The sequence below is a fragment of the Erythranthe guttata genome, chromosome 14, assembly GCF_056151865.1.
Source record: "Erythranthe guttata isolate IM_541 chromosome 14, IM_541, whole genome shotgun sequence".
NCBI classification, from domain to species: domain Eukaryota; kingdom Viridiplantae; phylum Streptophyta; class Magnoliopsida; order Lamiales; family Phrymaceae; genus Erythranthe; species Erythranthe guttata.
Window position 1 is genome coordinate 21,094,046 of NC_142546.1, and position 23,373 is coordinate 21,117,418.

Sequence of the window (23,373 nt, forward strand, 5' to 3'; positions counted from 1 at the left end):
GCAGCTAAAATCAAGAAAATTCAATCAACTCAACACATTTCTCACAGAAAATTTTGTAAGAATTCATAGCGGTTTTCGTTAAGCTCGTCCACAAATCCATCAAATACTCGGATAATATCAATATATCATGGAAACAACAATACACGTGACATGAATCTTACCATCACTCACTTTATTCAGTTTAAAAAGGAAAAAGAAAAAGAAAAAAAAATTTACACAAGAGTTATAAAAACACACACTCTTTATGCAGTAATACGTAATTGATCCAGCACCGATCAAGAACGAAATAAGCAAAAAAAAAACGGAACATTTAATCTCTCGAATTACACCTGTGGAGAGTTAAGGCCTTCTTGAGAAGACAAAGAATGGAGTACTTTAGGGTACTTTTGGGACGACGTAGAAGAAGAATAGGACGCCTTCCTCTTAAACGAAGGGTGCTTTTTGAACCGACGCAATAACCTCTTTGCATAAATCGACTGGAAATACTCCGCAGTTCTCTCCTTCAACTTGAGAACAACGAAAAAGAGGAATCTGTAACATATTATAAGGACAAATAAAGCGAATAAATCCCACCACTTTGAAGCATCTAATGATATTCCAAACATCTTCGTTATTACATCCTCTCCTTTTATTTTCGGATCACCTGGTACAAGTGGTTCGAATACGACTCCAATCATATCATTCTTGTATGCTCCCTGCACCCAAATAATTTAATTATCTAACTAAAAAAGAGTATAAATAATTATATGGTTTTTTTTTTTAGGATATTTTGAATTTTATAGAAAATACCTGCAGTGCCCATGCACCGTATCCAATGTACGAAATTGGATACCGCCAAACGGGCTTCGGAAGATCCGGAAGCAACCGGAAGAATCCAGCAGTCATCATCATAATACCCTTCATAATGATATTATGGTAATTAAAAAGAGAGATTTTTCGAAGATTTTTAATACATGATTATTTGATTACTACTTACGAGAACTCCGGCACCAGTTATAATCCCCATCAAGAAATTAGGAACCAACGAGGCCACAATCATCATCACACTCTCCACCATCGCAATCGATCCGAATATATTAAGACAAAAGAATACGTAACGAGAAAATCCGGCTCGAAAAACCATGTAAAATGTAATTGTCCCCGTACTAACTGCCACTGCAACCAAGAAAGGAAACGAAGACAAAAAATTCGACAATATGAACACAGAAACCCCGTAATATCCGTTTATCCTTTCTCGAGTGAAAACCTGTTTTTTTCAAAAAAAAATAGTTATTTTCAACTTTTTCTATATAATAATAATGCAATTTGTATATGAACTAACTATTTTTTTTTTATTTTTTTTTTACCTTCAATTCCTCAATAAAAGATGGGAAACCACCAATTGACATGAAAGTCATAAAGCCAGTAACAAATCCACCACAAGCTGCCCTCGCCAAGATTGCGGTGTAAGTGGTCCCCACATCGTAGAACAAAGTTCCGACACATACTCCAACTATCATATACACGACTATACGAGACCAGTAGTATCCGACATCTCTAGACATATTCAAGAACGATCTTTTTGTGAGTGTCCTAAGCTGTTTCCACCATGTTGCTTGGCTTCCTTTAATCAGTTCGATATCGGCTCCTTGCTGCAAAATTGATAAAAACTACGATAATGCCACCACCTTGAGACGAACGTAAAAATTTATCGAAAGCCCCCCTCTTTTTTTTTTTTACTTACGGAGGTGGAGAATTCTTGGATCTTGAGTCTTGCCCTTTTACCGTACGCTGATCGATTGTATCGATGGATGAGGGCTGATTTGATGTCTGCTGTTGCCATATTCAGCAGCGGATCTGCGGTTATTTGCGTTTCCTGCCATTAAAAACGTCGGAAATGTACGTTTTTTTTAGTAATGCGATTATATAAATAATAGCTTTGAATCTTCGCAATGTGTATCTAATGTGAGCGAACAAATATTAGTTATGCATCCATGAAGTTTATAATACTCCTTATGTTCCGTTAATATCTGTTGTTTAAGGTTTTTACACACGTATTAAGAAAGTTACTAAATTATGGTTGAATTTTAGGGAAGACGCACAAAAAGACTAAAATAACCTTTACCGTTTAATGAGGTGATAAGGGGGAGTTGATGTTTAATAGAGTTAGATTAACAAAGGTACAACATGAAGAAAAAAAATTAATGCATTATCGAAACTCTAAAGTATGAGGGGTGGAAATCGGACGGATCAGAATTAACACTTTCGGGAAATTTGCAGTTTATTTCGGAAATGGAATACTGATTTCAATTCCCTTTACAAAAGAATTCGGAAAAATTGGAAATCGTAATTTTGGAAATTGGAATGAGAAAATGCATAATAATATTGACAATATAAGTGCAGTTTTCATAATTTTTGGGAAATTTGAAATTTTCGGAAACTAAAATCGGATCGGAATCTAAAAATGTACTGCAATTCCGTTTTATAAAAATCTCAAAAATCGGAAATGGAACTTTCGGAATTCATAATGAAATCCCAAAATTGGAAAATTCCGGATCATAATCAGCGGAATTTGGAATGTCCGTTCCAATTTCTACCCCTACATGATAAGAATCAAAAAAATCTCTAGAGCTACATATAATATATATGGAACAGAAGGAGTAACAAACTCAAGGCTAAAAGAAACGAGAATAAACGGAAGAATCAAATATATTATCGGATCTTACACGTAGTCTTTGTGAACCCTTCAATGTTGCTGTCACAACATCAAAATCCGAGTTAATACACCGCAAGAAATGATCCGACGGGTTTCTCCTACTCGGACACAGAAATCCCGCCTCAGCAAAAAACTGAAACAAAATAATTTACTTCAAAATATTGCACACAAAAAAAAAAGAAAAAAAAAACATACTGTTAAACCTATATAAATTAATACAGTCGGGATCAGCCAAATTCTATCAACTTGGCAAAATATTAATTTAGCGAAATTGGGAGAAAATATTAAATAAACGAGGCAAGTAATTTATCGAGTATTAATCTATCGAGGTTCTATTGTCTATTTTAGGTACAACATACTATAATAAATACCTTTGTTGCCATCTTAGCCTCACCAAAATAAACCGTTTCACCGCCAGACAGTAAAAAGAGATCGTCAAAAAGAGCGAAAACTTCACTACTAGGCTGATGAATAGACGAGATCACGGTTCTTCCATCGCGCGCAAGATTCTTGATAGCTTGTATAACGAAAAACGATGCCGCACTATCAAGTCCTGTAGTAGGTTCGTCAAGAAACAGAATACGAGGGCGTACGAGAATTTCGAGCGCAATGCTCAATCTTTTCTTTTCTCCGCCACTTATACCCCTCGACTGCCAACTTCCCACCTGGCGATCCGCGCAGTCGTAAAGCCCGACTTCGGTTATAGTTCCTTCTACAATGCCTTTTATGTCTTCTCTAGTTGTCGAATTCGGAAGCCGTAAATGAGCAGAGTACGTTAGGGTTTCTCTCACCGTAAGCGTACTCAATAGCACGTCTTCTTGCGTGACGTAAGCCTGAAATATAACCAATGTTAGTTATTTAATTGGTTTTTCGAAGTTGGTTTACGTTTAGAATTTAGAACGTAAAAATCGAGAGTAGCTAATGTTTACTTACGACAACTCCATAGTCTAGCTTCCGTTTCTTGCCATTTAGAAGAATATTTCCAGTCATGAGTACATTTCTTGATAATCTACCTGTAATTGGTTGCCAAAGTTAGAAAATTTACAAGAAAAATGTACGTACTACTCGTAATCGGACATTTTTCGACCGATATTAAACGGAGATAGCGTCGATAGATTCTTGACAGCGTAGAAATATTACAAGACAAAAATGTACAATTAAACCAAATTAATACAGTCAGGACTGACAAAATTCTATTAATTTAGCGAAATATTAAGTTATCGAGCTAATAATTTAGTATGTTTTTAGCAACTCGGGACCATAAGAAATTATTATTTAAACGAGGTTATTAATTTATCGAGGTTCTACGGTACAAATAAATAAATAGAGCTGGCATATAGGACAGTTAGTTATCTTTTCTTCATTAACTCAACTTGTCCTCTTTCAACTACCTCACCACAACCTATTAATTGAATCAATCATCTTACAACACAAAACTAATCTAACTCAAAAAAGATGATGTCACCTTTTTTTTTTTTTTTTATGTGGTTCATATTTTTTCCTTTCAAAAAAGGCGGTTCGGTTCGGTTCAATAATAGTTTTATTACCCTTTCGAGGATTTAATCGTAGTTTTATTCTCGAGGGGCGTTTCTTTTTCGAGAAATAAGATGAGGCAAAAAACAAGCATCCTTTGGGAAATGTTTTTTTCCTGTATCCATTTTATATTTTCTGACAAGGGCATTTATACCTATATATATATATATGTGTGTCCGGTAAGCATGTGACAAGAGTAACTCAATCCTCTAAATTATATTAAATCACATGTACTACTCACTCTGATAAGTGATAAGTACTACTGCATTATTTATCGTTCATCTACACACAAACACACACGCACCCACGTTGGTGTGTGTAGCGATGAGATCAACGGTAAAGATTTTTACACAACGATGTGATCTCTCCGGAGATCTGAAATTCAGTCATCTCTCTAATTTGCAAGATGGAAATTAAAAAAAAAATAAAAAAATTACCATGTTTTGTTGCAATAATGATGAGAATCGCAAGTGACGACAGTGTATACATATGCGTATGAACTAAGTACTAACTCTAGATGAATGCATACATGTATAAGAAACTCATATCAAAGATACATATAGATAAATATATATATCATATCATATAGTAGAAATAAAAAAAGACCTGCTAAGGAATCAAGAAGGGTGGATTTGCCGGAGCCAGAAGGACCCATAATAGCCATGATCCGACCCGCTTCGGCGCATCCGTTAAGCCCGTTAAGCAACTTCCGGGTCGGACCCTGCATCCCGAAATTCGGCAGCACCACCGTCAAGTCCTGCCAAACCAAGTACGCCTCGCCGCCTCTCAGCGGCAGCTCCGTCATCTCCATCTCACCGCCGCCATTAGCTCCCGCCGTACCACCACCGCCACCTGTCACCTCTATTTCCATAATGCTAATTAACTATAAAAGAAAGGCAAAAAAGAAGTTGTACCCTTATAGGAATGAATAACTAACTGTATTCACCAAACCAGTAACTATTGAGTTATGGTTCTCAAGTTCTTGCTATTTGAGATCATATTCATTTTGGTTGGGGGGGGGGGGGGGGGGGGGGGGGTTGCATGGGGGTAGTTAATTTGGGGAATTAAATAAGAATGGGGAGTGAAGATAATTGAATTGAATTGAATGCATGGGGTCCATAAACTCCAAACTAAATGGGTTGCAATTGCATTAAAAGTTTCAGAGGCAGTGTTTGAATCTTGTGTCCTAATCCACTTACCTACATATTCAACTACAGCTGCCACCTATTTATTATTAATTGATTACCCAACTAACTCATATTATTAAAGTTTGAAACATTTTTTATCTGACTTCTCACATCTCTGTAATTTTACTCTTCAAGAGTTGATGCTTTTTTTCTCCTTTTTTAGATATAAACTATATGAATTTATTGTTTTTGATGCGATAAAATCTTGAAATTCAACAGTTTTAAATGTAGAAATTAAGATTATATGATTTGATGCACAGAGGAGATGAAAAATAAGAGTAGAAGAGAAGATTTTAATAGCTCCATCGGTAATGATGGGAAGTACGAACTACATTGACTAAACGAAAGCGCAACTTCCGACAAAACAATGTGATATATCTTCTTTGATCTTGTTGTAAAATGGCTTATTTAATTTAGCGTTTTGGTGTTGATAATCGTGGAATTAATAAACAGCACAATATAGTCCGATATAAATAACAGTATAAAGGTCGGGAAAAAGAGAATGCAAAGAACAACCATTCGTAGAGAGATAAGGATAAGATAGACCAAATCATATTTTTTTTGAATTCAAATCGCCAAGGTTCGATTCTATAATGATTACAGAATTTACCGGCTTTGTCCTGTCGATTAATTGAATCCGATCAGAAACGGTTCGATGGGGTCGATAGGAACCACAAATGAACACCACACAAACTTACTACAATAGATTCAAAATTGTACCATTTAGTACTATACTCATTTTTAACTTGATAAATATTTTGTACAATAGCCAACTAACCTGCTATCATCATAATCTACTGCCAAATCAAATAAGGTTTCACTATAACAGTCAGTAGCCTAAGACACACCGAAATCGGTCAAAATTTCAAACTTAAATTCACTTTCCAATGGCGAAAGGAAATGATTCTGAAATATTACATCTCCCTACATTTTGGTTTCCAACCGCAAGCTGAGAATCATTTACTCTGGTGGTCTTCAAGCAGGCATTGCAGAAAAAAAACAAACTCTATTCCCTTGCTCTCGTACACGGACAAAGTGGACAAACCATGATATCAGAAAATACGTCACCTCCATAAGCCAATATTTCCAGATTGCATGGGAGACACCATTTCAGCAGAAGACAATGTACTCTTATAGTTATATGTATGCCTGCAAACAGGAGAAACGTAAACAGTTCGTATATGCAAAAGATCTGAATTTTACGAAGAAAAAAATTCAGTCTGAAGAAAGCCTACATACCTACAAGGCCATGAGAAAAAGAAAACACACACACACACGAGCCTTGTTAATGTGATTAAAAAAATGATTAGACGGGAAGAACAACATTGCAACAATAAGTAAAAAGGGGAAAACATACAAATATCTTAAATGGCGGAAACTTTAGCTTCAGTATTTGACGAATTCTTCTTCTTTTTCCTTTTGTGCTTAGGCTTCACAGCATCTTCTAAAGTCTTGGATTGCCTGGTCCGTTCTTCGATACCAGATGCCTCATGCGATGAAGGCGCTGGATCTGCATCTCTAATAGATTGATCCGCTGATGTCAACGTTGGCTTTACAGGTGGTACTATATCCATCTTTTCATTGGGAGTCACAACAGCTGCTAAACATGACATGAAATTATTATTTTGCCTTTTTTTTTTTGAATCATATTACTCAGGCAAAACAAAAGTTTCTGATTCAAAGTCCACAAAAACATTACGTTGCAATGATACTTTCTGGCCATTGAGCACACATCATCATGCTATCTGTATTTGAAAAATTTCTTTGCACAAATGACAAATGAGTAAATCTAAAAGCCTTTTTTGCTATACCCAACTAAAGAGAACTATGTTTAGCTCTCATGAGCACTAACTTAGAGAAGTGATCAAATCCCTACGAACTAGTTAGCTATACAATCAAGTAGTGGCTATCCAGACAGGAATTAGAATACAAATGCATACAAGGATGTGGTTTTTAGTCGCTGCCCAATTAGCTATAGAAACTAACATGCAACTATTCTCAAAAATAAAGAACGGGGGGCGGGGGAGTTAGTGGTTGCCCAGGTGTGGAGAAAATGAAATAAAAAAGGTGGAGAATTTATTAGTTTCTCTGGAAGTATGAGCAGGCAATCCAACTAAAACTTCAAGTTGAATGAAAAATTGACATGTGTGCATCTTTGCACGGAGAATATGTCTATTTCGTCACTGGTACAAAGACAACAAAAGAACACATAGTTTAACCATTAAATACCTTTTGAAGCCAGAGATGCCTTCAATTCATCAACATTGACACCCGTTGAATACGGATCCCTGCAAGGGGAAAAGTTCCAAACCGAGAATCAAGAATATGTGGTTGGATATGCCTTGTTAAGTAAAAATATCCCATCTTTTCTTAGGAGTCACAAAAATATGTTCAAGCCGTAGCTTCCTCACTTGCAGCTATTTGTTAAAAAGTATACATATTGAGTATTGACTAACTCGACATACTTGCACTTTGTACTGACATCTATTGTACTACCAATTGTAATACCTCATTGGAGTATTATTGGCAGCATTAAACACGTGGTTTAAATAGCACTTGCACCAGCTAACAAAAACCAATAGTTTTTCAGCAAACAGTGAGGCCTAACACAGGAAATTTTAGAAATACATGATGTATGCCTTTTAGTTTATATGATGTGAAAAATGTCGACCTGTACTTGTATACGCTCACATGCATAAGAACTCATATATAATCCAATATAAGTAAATCTGAGGCCAACTCTCTAGGAAATTCAAGAAATGCACATTCGATGTACTAAAAGATCTGAAATTAGTTAGATAGAATAATGTTCTACCAGTTAGATGGTCCACCAATGGAAGTATTAGGTTTGTTATCACCGCTTCTATCTTTCTTGGATGACTGGATTTCAATTTCCATGTCATCACTCTGATTTAAATTTCTATCCTCTATCTTAATTTTTGGTTTCTCCATTTCCTGTGATATGCTATTGACTCCCTTTGAAGCAGCTTTGCTCACATCAACAGTATCAGGGTGCCGCTTGATCTTTTTTAAAGCTCTTGCTGTGTTGTACAGTTCCACCTGAATAAACGAATAAAAACACTTCCAATCTCACCATACATAATCGTTATCATAAACTAATCACAAAAAAATACAGAAAAATATTCAAAATTCGGTAAATACAATAGTTGTACCCAATTAGCATACTTCCAAGAAAATGCTTTTCAAATTTAACTTGCCACCAATAAAGTGAAGTAATTTTCCATAAAGCTAAACCAAAAAAATGTGGTGTTTTAACATCCGAAGAAGTATATTAAAGGAAATACATTTAAAGGGTCATAATGGGTAACGACACATTCCCCAGAGCGCATTCTTTGATTTGCATCATTTTAACTTGGGTCATTTAAGTTTCAGGAGAATATATCCGTAAGGAGTTTTTTTAGATATCAAAAGCAAAAGAACAGTCAAGCAGTAGAAAAACAAGGCATATGTAATAAAGAGTACGACAAGATACGAGCATTTCGAAACAGAAAGCGAAAGTACTTACAGCTTTCTTTATTTTGCCAGTTATATCAGCAGCCTTCACAGATGCGATCCGCAAGCATTGCATGATAACACTCTGTATCACCCCTTCTCCTCCAGCCTTTTGAATAGCACAGACATCGCCATTTGTATTCAGTGTAGCAGTCAATTTTCCTCCCATAACAGCTTCTTCGAAGTGTGATGGGTCAATAACCTAGCAGCACATGCCGACGCAAATTGAAGATGAGAAAAAATACACAAAAAGTCAAGGGGCAAAAACACCTATGTAATGCATACTTACCACAGTGCTCTCACTACCAATAAATGCAAAGGTCACTGCTATAGGGAGATGGTGTACAATCAACGGCAGTGGCTCCCTCACCTGCCATAACGCCATAAATCAAAATTAAATCTCAAACTCTAAGTTTGAAGACAAATGATGCAAGTAAATTTAGCACCAACCAGAGCCCCTTCTCATTTTAAGTGAGGATGGTACTTTCGGTTATCAAAAAAGCTACTAGATGCATTAAGAATGCATTGCTGTGTGCTAAGACGTAAAATACAGCACACTTTTTATATAGTCATACGAGAAATATTTCTCTGACAAGCATTGTCCAGAAAAGAAATTCGTGATCCAGGAAAATTATCGCAGATTGTGTATTACATATATCTGAAGCTGAAATCAGTTATATAATAGTTGACATGTTTGAAAATCATCTATGAAATGAAAAGAACTTACTTCCGGTGAATGTATTATAACTTCCTGACCATCTTCTCCTCCCAATGTGCACTCTGGTCTTCTGAAAGTCAAAAGAGCAGCCAATGCAGCAATATTGGCTGCATCAACAAGATTCCTATTCTCAAGGAAGAGAGAGATGCCAATCAGTTAGGTATGCGTATAATTTCTAGCATAAGCATGTAAATCAAATATTTGGAATTATAAGGTGCGTATGCACAACTCACCCGCCATTGTCTAAAATGTGGAGATCGATACGAACAGACCACACCCATTTCCCTGCAACAACACAAAGTGATTCTGTGTCCACAGCCCTGCTTTCCCTGTAAAAAAAAACGCAAGTGAATAACTCAAACTTTGAGCTATGTACTATTCTGTGGCATAAATACAGCAAAAGCTTAAAACACCGAAGAAAATGAAGTCCAATTCCAATTTACTTGGTATTTTCAACTAAACAAAAATGTTCAAACTCCATACAACAAAAACATAGAATAGTTTGAAGAGCAGGCTACATAACATGAACAGAGCTATAGCTTTATACATTACCTCAAACCACGATCAACTATTCGTCCCAGTTCAACGGCAAATTCCCCTGGACGACCTGTTTCAAATGAAGGATCGGCCATTGGAGAGAACTCCGTAAATATTGCAAGACTTCCTTCATTGGGACGGTCACGATAAGGTTGCACCAGTTGGGAAGTTACAAACCCCATTATACGAGTCTGGCCCAACTGCACCTCCGATGAACCGTCTTCACTGTGCATACACACCAATTTACCAAATGAGTTGAATATCCACATTCCCATAAAAGTACCCAAAAAACATAACAAAATCAAGAATTTTCAAACATAACATTTGCAACCAATTACAAATGAAATTGAAATGGCTGCACATGCCATGCCAGCATTATTCCAAAAACAATTTAAAAAGCTTCTATCAAAAGTGAACTATATGTTGATTTTCCTTGGCAAATTGAACTAAACCAGAAGATAGGTTTCTCAGAAAGCCCTTTTGTGAACACCCAAAAGACTGCGGCTTTTGTTACAACATATGACATGAGCATTGAAGGCGGAACAAATGTCTGAAGCGTCGAGAAATCTTACCTACCAAACTGGATTGTCACGTTCCGGTAATCAAAAGGTCCACGGCCGTCAATTCTGAGCTCAGAAAGCAGTGCTGTTTCGATGAACTTCTTCTCATTCAATGTCATTTTCCACGTGTTGGCCAACCTCTGCTCCATATTTTCTGTAGCTTCTAATTCTTCAGAGAGAGAGAGAGAGAGAGAGAGAGAGAAACACTATTGAAGAAGGTGGAATTGAAGGGAGTTAGGGTTTATGATTTAGGGTTTTTGATTTATCGTCTTGGTTGGGTTGGCCCAATTTGTCTGGTTTCGGGGTGTTCTCGGGTCGCCCGGGTTCTGATAAATGTAGAGCAAGGTAAAAGGTAAAAATTTAAATAGGTAACAAGCTTTCAAAACAATGTATATTATACTTGGTAAATTGAAATTTCGGTACTAAAAAAATTGGTACCGATTATCAACCGAATTATTCGATTCGATACGGTTTTCTATCGAATTAATTCGGTTTTCTCTGTTACGTATCGCGGTAAAACCGAAAATACATTTTTTTTTTTATAAAAGGTAAAAAAATTAAACTAATTAATTCTCGAATTTGACATTCTAAATTCAATAATAGGCACTAAAAATAAAAGATGATTATCAATAAAGTCTAATTTGTAAATAATGGAAAGAAATTATCAATCTATAAGTATGTGGTAATTTGTTATAACCTTAAAGGATATAGAATAAAAAATATATATTAAATATTTTTGGATTCGCTACGACAAGGTATACCGGGCATCAATACCATATACTGTACCGAAAATTGAAATTCAAAAAAGAAATTATCAAATACTGAATTGATTTTTTGGTCCGGGTATTTGGCAAGTACCGAATTTTTTATTCGGTACAATTCACGCGGTTTACCGACCTAATGAACTCCCCTAAACACTATCACATACCTCACATCTAATTGGAATTTAAATTTTAGGATAAATTACAAAATTCCCTCTAAACGTAGGCTAAATTACAAAAACACCCCACCCATCCATAATTACAAAAAAAAATCCCCAACGTTTATTTCCTTGTTATACCGACCGGCTTGCGGTGTGATTTTTCATGGAATCATTTTTATTTCACGGAGGATTCTCCAAAAAGGTATTTTTCTACCGTTGCATGCATGAGATTTATTTATGCTACTTCTTAAAGATAAAATTACCCTCCGGGGATAATGGTAAAACTAAAATGTTGTGAAGTTATTATTTAGAAGAATAAAAATTCCGTGTAAACATCCTGAGGGTAACTTTTATCTTGAAAAAATAGCATAAAGAAATTTCACGCATGCAGGGGTAGAATCGGCAAATGTTGGGGAATATTCCCTATAATTAAAAAGATTTCGTGAAAAAACATACCGTAAAGAGGTCGCGTAAGATGAAAATAAATATCGGGGGAATTTTGATAGTTATGAATAGGTGGAGACATTTTTTATAATTTAATCTAGGGTAAATTACATCCACAACCCTGAGGTATGCTTAAATAACTTTAAGGTCCCTGTGATATCGATAATTACACTCACCCCCAGAAACGTAGTTATAAACTCTAATGGGATAATGCATTGGATAAGTTATTATGATGGAGTTCTAACGCACTATTGGTTTCAGGAAGTGGTGGAGACAACAAAGAGTTATGGGTGATTTAAGAAATATTGGGGGACCATGTCACCTCATAACTCTTCATAACTCTATGTTATCTTCACCACTAGCTAAAAGTAATAGTCCATTAGAACTCTATCGGAATAATGCATCAAATGCATTATCCCGTTAGAGTTTCTAACTACATTTTAGGGGGTGAGTGTAATTATCGATATCATAGGGACCTTAAAGTTATTTAAGCATACCTCAGGGGTGTGGGTGTAATTTTCCCTTTAATCTAAGATCTGCAGTTTCATAATTTACCTAAATTTTATGGTCACACACAAAATCCTATGTGATGAACATGGCTTATACAGGATTGGCTGTTCTTAACTTTGCTTAATCTAACCATAGATGGTAACCCTACAATACAAGTAAACAAAATATCTTAGTCTCAACCATTAACATTTCATCATCAATATGAAATAAAGAATTGCAATATTAGGAGTTCAAAAAGTCAAATAATCTCCTAAACAATTTCCAAGTAACAATTGATAGAGAAAGGGAGAAATTAAATGGGATATTTTCAAAACAAGATAAATTATTAATTCCAAGATTCTATTCCCTTATCGATGTGGCTGCCCAAAGATTCCCAATGGATCCATGAGTAATTAAAACCCCTGTCAGTTTATAAATTTGGTTGGACCCCTTTCATTCTTTGTTTTTATTCATACTTCATAATTTAAAAAATAGCTTACATTAGTTTTTACTTCTAGGATAATATCCTAATTTACCTCTGTTTGTGTACACTTTCGTGCAATAGCTTGTAAATCGTACTCGAGACGTAAACTACAGTAGGCTAATTATATATGACAAGCTCAATCGTTGGCAAAAAAATAAAAAAATCGAACTTTTGTCAACTGACACCAGTTCACTTACTCCAAACGATAAGTGAATTATAAGTCAATTGATAATATGGATTGGTGAAGTGTAATTCTTGATTAACCATGTGACTTTAAAATGAGACCCCACACTTGGGGATGATAATATTCATCAAATGACTCTAAAGAGAAATAATGCTATCTGACGTCAGCTGATAATTACCACTCTTTTTACAAAGTAATTCCAACCTAATGACATATAGAAATTTGAATTTAAGAGAAAACCCTGTTTTGAGTAATAAAGTATAGAAACCACAAACTAGTGGAATCACACACTTGTGTCTTGTGATATTTCTTCAGTCACTTTTTTTTTATGTGACAAAATATCATCTCAAGTGGGGTCGTGGAAATTTTCAAAAATGAAAAGTGAATCTAATTCTTGTTTATCTTCTCGTGCTTGTTCCTACGAGTGTAAATGACTCCCTCAAGCTGAACTCGTCAGATTTTTTCCAACTGCTTCGAGTCAAATTAAATTTGGTGAGCTCAAGCTTGCTCATCGAACTTTCATTTGATGAGCTTAAACTCGAGCTCGAGCTCAAGTCGAGTCCGGGTACAGAGACGAGGGATTTCGTCTTTTTTTTTTTTCAAGTTTTACAGCGGTTAAATAAACCCCATCAACAACTTCACTTGTAATATTATTATTACCATGAGAGTTGACCAAAAAAAAAAACATGAGTTATTTTCCAAAGTAGTTGTAAATCTAAAAACCTGTACCAGCTATTAACTGCCCTAACCCATGTATGTATGTATGTAGAAGGACCACCCCCACCCCCACCCCACCCCCCACCCCACACACACACACACACACACACACAGAAAGACAACCTCCTTATATAGTCTGTCTGAATTTAGAAGATATTTGGCTACATAATTCCATTTATGTACTTGAGTGTCCTTTATATTGATTGTATTTCTTTTAGTCTAGTATTTTTTCTGCTCCTCTGGCCCCATATGGGACAGAAAAAAAAAAACAACAAACTTTTTATATGATTTTTTCATCTGTGTAGTATGATGATCTTCTCCTGAAAAAAGAATTTCATGGTGCACCACCTATTTATCAAATTATTATTTATTAATCAATGACTGCAATTTCTCCAGTATTCTTGTTGTGTGTAGTTTTATCGTTAAGCTCCACCGTCGATTCCGACGGCGATTCCGATTGCTACACGAGTCAATACTTAAGACAAGGTGATCGGGAATTCGAGCAGAAGAACAAAAAATTCTTTGAGTTCAATGAACAATCCAACACTTGGGTTGAGGTGGAGCTGCCTTATGACCTGTTTTCCTGCATCAATGGTGCCTGCAAAGTGGCCGGCTCGATTCAAGAATCGATAACGAAAACCCGAGAAGGAGGAGAAGGAGTTGGTGTTTCTGTTAAAAAGGACACCCCGGGAAAGAAGGAAAGTTCTTCTTATGGATTCTTGCCTGTAAGAAGGAGAATTTCATTGAGAAAGATGTCTGAAGTATCCGTTTGGGTAACGGGCGAAAGCGGCTCGATATACGAGAGGTTTTGGAATGGATTGCGGTGGGTGATTGCTCCGCATGAGTTGCCACTATTTGCAGGATATGCAGTTTCTGTTTTTATGATCAATCATACAATTCTTGCTTTATCCGAGCCAGGGCAATTGTATCAGGTTCGAAACTTCGAGTTTTTTTTTTTTTTGTGATCAGCTTTTTTTTTCAAGAATTGGACTAATTGATCAATGAATTTGAGTTTATTAGATGCAGTTGACTGAAGATTCGCAGCCGGTATGGGCGGAGTTCGTGCCGGAATTCGATAGGGGCGCAAGTCGAGAAACGGTTCAACTTGCTTCTGGAGTTGTCTCGAATGACAATGAGTGAGTGAAAGTGTTTAATTTCATTTTCCTCAAAAAAAAAAAAAAACACGAAATTCAATATTACGGAAACGTAAATTTCTGCTAACGAGACATTGATATTTGGTGTACGACAAAGCAGGAGGATGTATTTCTGCACAAAGAATGGGCAACTGTTGGAACTTCTTGGGGCTGATCATCCAAGGTAAGAAGATGTTTCGTAATTTCGATTTTCGGACAAAAATTTATTCCGGCTACCTAAATTTAGTTGTGTGATTAGGTGGGAGAATCATGGGCGGCCACCTGGCGCGAATGTTACTGCAATAACCGATGCTGCTTCGGTTAGACCGGGGCTTCTGTTTACTGTTAGGTGATCAGTTATTTCGGTCCATAATGAATTGATTTGAGAATCTATAAAAAGTGATAAAAAATTGCTTCTTTTTTTTTCTCGTGTCGATTTTTTCGGGAGTTCATGTTATGTCACAGTGGTGCAGGAGATCTTTATGAGTATGATCAGACGACAAAGCCTCCGTGGAAGAAGCACATACATCAACAAGGATCGGTTAAAGAATATTCCTTAGCATCTTTCAAGGCATGCATTATACATAGTCTAATCGGAGCTCATTCAGTTTCCCTCTTCCTCTTGACTAAGGTAAAACACCGAACTTTCGATTAATCCGTTTCAATAAAAAAAAATGACTGCAAGAAAGTGTTTTCCCACTCTCTGATATACAGAACGGAGAGTTAATCGAAAGGCGTATGCACCAAAGAAAATGGAAATGGGTGGTGCATGGGAATCCGAAAGGCCATCAATTAACCTCCATCACATGCATTTCTGATCAAGACGAAACTAACGAGAATCCGAACTCGTTATTCGTTACAACTGCAGCTGGATTCGTTTTTGAGTATCATATACAAAAATACCCTGGTACATTTTTTGTTCTTTTCATCACTATAACAACTCGATGAACCCATTCTAAAAATCTCGTCTTTTTTTTTTGTAAGTGGGAAATTCTCGAGATCGAGATCTTGAAGAGATGAAGTGGCAGAATCATAATCACCCTCCGTATGCAAAAGCTGCCACGGGCAAATCAGGGCTGCAATTGCAACAAGGGAGAATGATATTTCCGTTGGACGACGGTAGATTAGCGGAGCTGCATTTATCGAGCCTCGGTGGAGAAAAGTTAGGCCCTAATCCTCCCATTAGCACACGAAGAAAATCTTCGATTAAATACGTCTGGTCCTTATTAGACGCACCCGAGACTGAAGGATGGAATGCAGAGTACTGCACAGAACAAAGTGGGCCCACAAACTGCATCCTAGGCACAAAAGACGAAACAGGCGAAATCCCCGTTTCTAGATGGAGAAAGGACAGCAAAACGCAACATTATTACTTATCACCTGCAGCAGATAGTAATTCTAATCCGGGAGATCAAGATTATAATGTTATCCCGGATAAGTGGGATATCAAGAAACTATTCCGCCTCCGTCTCATGCAGGAAGAAAAGTCCTTTTTTCTCATAACGGAAAATAATGTAATATTCGAATATTTGAACACTGAAAACACGTGGTTCTGGCTGAGGCACGAGCATTCGACGGGAATTGAAGGTGCTGTCGGAAACTATAACGGGAGCTTATTTGTAGTCGACGAAGATGGTAGTTTGCTTATTAGAGAGAGAAGTAGCAGTGATCTGACATGGATTAATTGTACTGCATTGAGAAGAGGCAAACAGGTGATCGCTGGTCCACCGTGGGACGGCGCACTCGGTCAAGCACCGAGAGCTAAACCGGAAGACTCCATTTTCTTTGTCAGCAAAAACGGAAGGCTCTTACAATTCACTGTAAGAATATCGAAATAATAATATCACCTCGAACAAAAAAAAAATATCGTTTTTTTTAACGAGATAATAATGCAGGTAGCTCTGAGAAAGTTTAAATGGAAAGATTGTAGAAATCCGCCAGGTGTCAAAATCGCGAGCATAGTTGATCAAGAAGGGTTCAGGGGGAACGTCGTGTTCGTTGTAGGGCAAAACGGGCGATTATTCCAATACAATAAAGTTACCGAATTATGGCACCAGCATTATCAGTCGCAGCACTTGGTTTTATCGAGATTGCCGGGAACCGCGATGAGGTCGTCAATGTCGTCATCGAAGGGATCACTTTTTATGCTGTCGGAAGATGGTGGACTGGTTGAATATAAATGGAGCTCGATGGAGGGGTGGAATTGGATAGAACACGGACCACCGCATACTACTGTGGTCCTGGTCGGTGCACCTGGACCTTGCTTTGGAGGGAATGAACTGTTTTTAATTGGTTCCGATGGGAATGTTTATCTGAGATATTTGGATCGAGGGGAGTGGAAATGGAGGGATTGCGGATTTCCGTATACGGCGTACGAAGAGACGGATGAAGAAGATGTTATAGACAGAAATTGCGACCCTAAGGTTAGTACATTAGTGGTGGTATATATAAATCTTTATATATGTGAAGTTTTGATCAAGAATATTTTTTGGTGGGCAGGTGTCGAACACAAGGCCGATTCTGTTTTCTGAAGATTCCGTCATATTCGAGTTGCAAGATGGCAGAGTAAGTTTTTGGATGAATAAATGGTTATCCCATGCTTGATGCTTCGTTTTTTTCGATTGAATGAAATAATCCACTAGTGATGTTTTGATGCTGATGAAAAAAATAATTGATGGCAGTTGGGGGAAATGAGACGGGTTGAGGTCGGAAACTGGATGTGGTCGCGTATAATTGGAACTCCGTCGAGCTTATGCGTGACAAATTTCTGGGCCTCGTGGGCGATGTGAGGAAACAACGCATGTAGAAAAGGTAACCGGTATACTAATAAATAGCACAGCTTTTAGATATGTAACCAAAAGAAATTAGGGCAGTCAATGTAAAAAAGAACCAGTTGAACTCTAATCTTCGCTTTTCGATATTCAGAATTATAGGATATGTACATTATACCAGTTACAACGATAAATGATTTGTATAGCGGCGATGGTTCGGTTAAGGATACGGCAATAAATTACCTGTTAATATATTCGAAGCTAATTTAAATAAATACGTAATCCCATAATGCGGAGGGTAATTAGAATACTGGACGATAGATACAAAGCGATAAATAGTTGAAGAACATCATCACCAACAAGCCTGGCAAGTATCAATACAAAGGGAAAGTAAGCGGCTGAAAAAGAAAATTCTGATGAAAAAAGATGATCATACATATTGTTAATTAACATTTAGCCAAGATTCACATTAGTATCTTCATCCGAAACCAAAGCCACAAAAACTGGCACAAGAAACCAACATCAGAATCTCCTCCTCGGACTCCTCGAACGATGACCACGAGGAGATCTGCAGTAATAACATGAAATTAAGAAAATTATTAAAAAATAAATAAATAGAAAAGATAGTTTGTCTCAGTGTTTATGCTCTAATCAATTAGAAGTCGCAGCAACAGTGCTTCTACTTACAACATGCTTTCCAGTAAGACGACAATAAATGCAAGGAGGGATCTGTCGCTCATACAAAGATGGCCACGATTAAACAATGTGTGAGGGATTTCGTAAAGCTAAAGAATTTAATATAGAATCCATCGTGCAGAAAGATTCTACAAGGTTAATTCTTTATCAATTCTCAATCTACAGCATCGATATGACATGTTAAATTTTAAGAACCACTTATAGGCTTTCGTGATACCGCCAAGAAATTTCAGTAACAATATTTTTAACAAAGTATCCAGATTTCTATTTTGCTAGTTCACTCTCAGCCAAGTAATGTTGATAAGAAACTGAAATATAGTACAGTACGCACTCTATATATTCCACTGATACATGCAGATCAATATGATAATTTGGTAGTACCGTTATTCCGATTCCTATGTTCTGCTATGAGTAATGTTGATAAGAAACTGAAATTGAGTTGGTATCGAAGGCATTTAAAGAAATACGAATATTGTTATTTTAAAACACACAAGAAACCAGAGGCCATACCTCCTCCGCATGTTCCTCCTTCTGAATGGACCTTTGCTGAATGCCCAATCGACGTTTATGATGTGAGTGAGCAGATCAGTTCCATCCATTTCACTTATAGCTCTCTGTGCCTCATCAAACTTCTCGTATTCAATTAGAGCATACCCCTACAAATCATAACACAAACAACACTTAGCAGATAAACATCTCAAAAAAAAAAAAATACAAGCTGCGCATTGCACGGAAACATGATGATTGTAAATATGGAAGAAAATGAGAATGACAAAGTGAAAATGGAAAAAAGCAGCAGCATCATTAAAAAAAAAAAAAAAAAACAAACCCAATTTCTTAACCTTGACGAAACCCGTACGGCGGTCGAGATTCAAGTGTAAATTCTTTATCTCTCCAAATTCACCAAATGAATTCTGTAGATCGTCTTCTTGCGCCTCCTCGTGAACTCCAGTAACTAGAACAATCCATCCTTCAATGGCTACACATGTGCAATAACAATTAGAATTCCCCTTCTAAATCGTAATAAACAACTGCAATTTCTCTGAACTAGAACAATTGTGTCATTTGAGTCAAAGCGCCTCTAATTATTATTACTAATTGTCAAACATAATTTTGAATTTTATCGACAATAATGATATTTCAAGCTCTAAAAATGTGTTCAAAAGACAAAATAAACATTTGCCAATACTATTCCTCAGTACTCAAACAAGACTTACGGACTCAAAAGCAGCACGAAACTAGATTATGAATAGACAGCACCTCGTAGTATCAACGTTTCTTTTTAAAAACTATCTTCACCTACTCTAGTCGTTTTTTATCGTGCTCTACCGTTCAGCTACATAACATATCGTTCTTAAAAGAACCATGCCGTAGGAGTAAGAACCTAGATAAATGAATTTAAAGAGATTGATGTCTAATAGGAACTAACAACAGAATATCATGATATCACAACCTTAATTCTATGCAAAATAGACTAACGACAAACAAAAGGAAACATGAGAAAATCGGTGCTCGAACTTTTCCTGGCTCTACCCTACATTTCCCCCCAATTTAGACCTTCGAAAACTCATAAACCCACCAAATTTCTGCAACCCTAAAATTAAATTTAACTCTGATGTATGTAAAAAAAACGTCTATCAATCAATAAGTTTGATAAATTACCAATCCGCAGAACAATTTGTTCGTCATTGTTTTCTTCTCATACTACAAACATAAATAAATCAGACTCAAAAAAAAAAAAAAAAAAAAAAACATAAATAAATCACAAATCCTTATCACGCCAAACCTTAAGCACAACATAAATATAAGAACGAAACGGCTAAATTCACACATAAAACCCAAAATGAAGACGAAAAGGAAAGGCGAGCAAAGATGAAGATGATTAGGGTTTAGAAACTAACATCGTTCGGTTCCAGGGCCACCTTCAGAATCAAGCGTGTCAAAGCGGGCGGACATACGAGCATTGCGGTCTGCTTCAGCAGCAGCCTCGTCGCGGAATCCGCGGCCCTTGGTCTTTTTCGGGGCCGAGGAGGAGCCGCCGCCGGCAATGGCGGACTTCAGGCGAGGGGTAGTGGTGGGGGCGGTTCGGTTTGGGGAGCCATCGGCAACATCGTCGTCCATGAGATCATCTTCCTCTGGCTCGAAATCGACGGCCTCAGCTTCCACGTTCGCCATTGACGCGTGCCGGAGGAGCTTCGGTGTATTCCTGGGGTTTAGATGTGGGGAGAGAGTTGGGAATTATGAGGGTTTCTTTTGACCTATTTCCCATATTTTTTTAGTGGGTTTTTTCTTTATATATTTCACCAAAAAAGTTAAGAAACAAGTAAAAATTAAGAAAAAAATGAAATTCGAGATCGAAAATTTGGTATTTTTACGTTTAAATTTAAAATTTTCTTTTCCTATTTTCTTATTTTTTAATTAGAAAGTGTCTACACTTGTGTTTGTGTGACATTGAAAGAGCTTTTGTTGATATAAAATGTTTAATTTTATTGCTATATTTCATAAATTCAATGTAATCCCAAAACGAATCTGGACGAGATGTTCGACATTTACTCGTCAAATATCACAATTCATATCTTTAAAAGAAGAGTAAGGTTGTATTAGATTGAAGGATGTTGATGGAGAATATTTTTATGGCCTTAGCGCTCTGATAGTGAAGTTAGTCCGGTAAAATTAGAAAGGAAATATATTCCTTAGAGAGGTAATGAATGGTGGGATCTCTATTTTATCAAGCCACGATGCACGTGTCGGGTGACATGACGCGCTTCAAGTTTATTTTACCTACTGAAGGCGATTTACTTCCTTTTTCTATGACCTGGGTCGCTCCATGGATGTTCTTTAACTGCCTTAAGCGAGTTTGTTGTTGGCTAGTGGGCAACTTTTTGGCCTGTGTCGCGGTGGGCATCCAAATATTTTCAATTCCGGAATAATGCTTTTCAATCTGAATTTTGAGATTCCCGATTTTTTTATATTTTTATTTTGTTGAAATGAAATTAGACTTTATATATTAGATAACTATCTAAATGTAATTGCAATAATTCTATTGTTTTAAATAATACCATTTTATTTCAAAAGTTGCACTTACAATACGAATAATATTATGTATTTTATACTCCCTCTGTTCCACAATAACTGTCTATTTTTAAAATTATTTTTGTTCATATTATCTGTCACTTTACATTTTCAATACTGCATTAATTGTGTAATTATCAATTTTACCCTTATTAACTATCTCCAGCACTCTCTCACATTAATTATTGGCAAGGGCATTTTAGTATAAGAACATATATTTTTCTAAAATTAAGCAACATTTATTGAGATCCTTAATCCTTGTACACAAGCTAAAAATGACATCTATAAAGGAACGGAGGAAGTATTATATGTGACTAAATAAACGGAAATTTTAATTTACACTGATTTCGATTTGGAACAAAAAATTTCATTCTAGTTTTCAAAGTTTCAATTACCAACTTTTTTTTTATATAAATATTTTTCCTAAGCTATTAATTCCGATTCGATGCATTCAACTGCCACCCAAACTTGTATTTTATTATTGATAGTGAATGGTTTTCTTTTTTTTTTTTTTCTTTTTTGATAAGTATTGATAGTGAATGTTATGTCCATGATGATGGTGGGAATGGATGGCATTGCAATAACTTCAAGGTGTGAAGTTGCACGTGATTTAATGTAATTAAGATATTATTGAAACCTACGATGCAATAGTTACGTACATAATCAAATCAAATTATTCGAAACTCAATTCTAAATTATTTGCGAAATAAGCCTCTTTTTGTATGGTAAAAACTAAAAAGTCCAATAGTTTAGTTTTAACAAGGTTTATAGTTAATTTTTTATTGGGCCTAAGAATAATATATTTTACGTGAGGCCCAAAGATAATTGATTTATTATTAGGACTAAAATTAGTAGTACAACTGTACAAGTACATTGTTTTAGTATGATTAAACTTAAATACACAAATACGTATATGTATTATTACAATGTATCTACATATGTATATGTGTATGTCACTATGTGTATGTGTGTGTTGGATTTAATTTGGAATTCCAACAAAATGGATTAAAATGACATGGAAAATTAAAAATAATAATAATCATACTTATACTAATTTACTCTTACTAAAAGTCATGAGAATTGAGTAATAGATTATTATCAAGTAAAATTATAATAATAGTTAGGCCTACGAACATCTTAAAATAATTACAATTAGTGGGCCTTACTTAATCATCAATAATCTATATGACTTAATACGTAAATGGGTCCAGATGTCGTGGCATGTAGTTGACTCAAATATAAATAGGACACTACTCAAAAAAAAAAAAAAAAAATTGAAGGTATATATTTTCCACTTTCAATTTTCAATGTTTTCATATGCACCATTTAGCTTACAAGAATTCGCAATATAATCAAAATAGACTTACTAAGTCCTGCAAGGACGATCTATCGATTGGAAACAAGTGAATTTGTGTCAATTGATGCACGTTCAAATTTCGTAGCTAACGGTCGTTAGGTTGAACTTGTTATACATGCGTAGCCTACTAGCCTATTATAGTTTACGTCTCTCATATGATTTACAAATTATTATACGAGAGTGTAAATGCACCCAAGAGATTTGTATACTGATTAGCTGCAGATTCGTTCATGCAAAGAAAATATATATAAAAAAAAAAAGAGTAATAGCTAAAATTGGAGGAATAAATGGGATATAATAATGGACAATTTTTGTAGAAAGATTGATACATACTACGAAAATGAACAAGTTGACAAAGATT

General features: G+C 36.0%; 4 protein-coding genes across 8 annotated transcripts; 1 reads left to right on the forward strand and 3 right to left on the reverse strand.

Annotated features, from left to right (window-relative positions):
- Positions 1-37: 37 nt before the first annotated feature.
- Positions 38-5,429, reverse strand: LOC105964713 (ABC transporter G family member 15). Its single transcript, XM_012989219.2, has 9 exons — positions 4,835-5,429; positions 3,629-3,708; positions 3,067-3,528; positions 2,706-2,828; positions 1,724-1,855; positions 1,347-1,631; positions 977-1,246; positions 790-897; positions 38-695 (listed from the first exon to the last, which is right to left on the reverse strand). The coding sequence occupies exons 1-9, from the start codon at positions 5,097-5,099 to the stop codon at positions 324-326; spliced, it is 2,097 nt and encodes a 698-aa protein (XP_012844673.2). The 5' UTR covers positions 5,100-5,429; the 3' UTR covers positions 38-323.
- Positions 5,430-6,120: 691 nt separating this feature from the next.
- LOC105964714 (exosome complex component RRP45A) lies at positions 6,121-11,070 on the reverse strand. 4 transcript variants are annotated; one of them, XM_012989221.2, is made up of 10 exons: positions 10,756-11,070; positions 10,199-10,408; positions 9,880-9,975; positions 9,656-9,770; positions 9,218-9,298; positions 8,942-9,130; positions 8,231-8,475; positions 7,645-7,703; positions 6,773-7,012; positions 6,121-6,564 (listed from the first exon to the last, which is right to left on the reverse strand). In XM_012989221.2, the coding sequence occupies exons 1-9, from the start codon at positions 10,890-10,892 to the stop codon at positions 6,780-6,782; spliced, it is 1,365 nt and encodes a 454-aa protein (XP_012844675.2). In that variant the 5' UTR covers positions 10,893-11,070; the 3' UTR covers positions 6,121-6,564; positions 6,773-6,779. The 4 variants fall into 4 exon arrangements, with proteins under 4 accessions (XP_012844675.2, XP_012844674.2, XP_088670883.1 ...); XM_012989220.2 differs by having other exon boundaries at positions 6,773-7,015; XM_088814757.1 differs by having other exon boundaries at positions 10,760-11,064.
- A 2,851-nt stretch (positions 11,071-13,921) lies between these two features.
- LOC105964715 (uncharacterized) lies at positions 13,922-18,138 on the forward strand. Of its 2 annotated transcripts, none has more exons than XM_088813142.1 (10): positions 13,922-14,915; positions 15,004-15,119; positions 15,238-15,300; positions 15,376-15,465; positions 15,582-15,747; positions 15,831-16,023; positions 16,101-16,936; positions 17,012-17,539; positions 17,616-17,681; positions 17,798-18,138. In XM_088813142.1, the coding sequence occupies exons 1-10, from the start codon at positions 14,361-14,363 to the stop codon at positions 17,903-17,905; spliced, it is 2,721 nt and encodes a 906-aa protein (XP_088669268.1). In that variant the 5' UTR covers positions 13,922-14,360; the 3' UTR covers positions 17,906-18,138. The 2 variants fall into 2 exon arrangements, with proteins under 2 accessions (XP_088669268.1, XP_088669269.1); XM_088813143.1 differs by having other exon boundaries at positions 14,122-14,915; positions 16,116-16,936.
- A 14-nt stretch (positions 18,139-18,152) lies between these two features.
- Positions 18,153-20,858, reverse strand: LOC105964716 (RNA-binding protein Y14A). Its single transcript, XM_012989224.2, has 4 exons — positions 20,485-20,858; positions 19,426-19,562; positions 19,094-19,239; positions 18,153-18,455 (listed from the first exon to the last, which is right to left on the reverse strand). Exons 1-4 carry the CDS (start codon positions 20,756-20,758, stop codon positions 18,410-18,412), a joined length of 603 nt encoding a protein of 200 aa, XP_012844678.2. The 5' UTR covers positions 20,759-20,858; the 3' UTR covers positions 18,153-18,409.
- Positions 20,859-23,373: the final 2,515 nt, after the last annotated feature.

Bases quoted from the DNA above. Each gene is read 5' to 3' on its own strand.
- LOC105964716 (XM_012989224.2), bottom strand. From the start codon at position 20,758: ATGGCGAACGTGGAAGCTGAGGCCGTCGATTTCGAGCCAGAGGAAGAT. The intron at 19,563-20,484 runs GTTAGTTTCTAA...GCACATGTGTAG, and splicing joins TGGCCCTGGAACCGAACGAT to CCATTGAAGGATGGATTGTT. The intron at 18,456-19,093 runs GTATGGCCTCTG...TTATTACTGCAG, and splicing joins AGGAGGAACATGCGGAGGAG to ATCTCCTCGTGGTCATCGTT.
- LOC105964713 (XM_012989219.2), bottom strand. From the start codon at position 5,099: ATGGAAATAGAGGTGACAGGTGGCGGTGGTGGTACGGCGGGAGCTAAT. The intron at 2,829-3,066 runs GTATTTATTATA...ATTTTGTTTCAG, and splicing joins AGGCTAAGATGGCAACAAAG to TTTTTTGCTGAGGCGGGATT. The intron at 696-789 runs GTATTTTCTATA...ATTTGGGTGCAG, and splicing joins ACGGTGCATGGGCACTGCAG to GGAGCATACAAGAATGATAT.
- LOC105964715 (XM_088813142.1), top strand. From the start codon at position 14,361: ATGACTGCAATTTCTCCAGTATTCTTGTTGTGTGTAGTTTTATCGTTA. The intron at 15,748-15,830 runs GTAAAACACCGA...TCTGATATACAG, and splicing joins CCCTCTTCCTCTTGACTAAG to AACGGAGAGTTAATCGAAAG. The intron at 17,682-17,797 runs GTAAGTTTTTGG...AATTGATGGCAG, and splicing joins TCGAGTTGCAAGATGGCAGA to TTGGGGGAAATGAGACGGGT.
- LOC105964714 (XM_012989220.2), bottom strand. From the start codon at position 10,892: ATGGAGCAGAGGTTGGCCAACACGTGGAAAATGACATTGAATGAGAAG. The intron at 10,409-10,755 runs GTAAGATTTCTC...GTGTATGCACAG, and splicing joins GTGACAATCCAGTTTGGTAG to TGAAGACGGTTCATCGGAGG. The intron at 9,131-9,217 runs GTAAGTATGCAT...ATGTGCTGCTAG, and splicing joins TTGGTAGTGAGAGCACTGTG to GTTATTGACCCATCACACTT.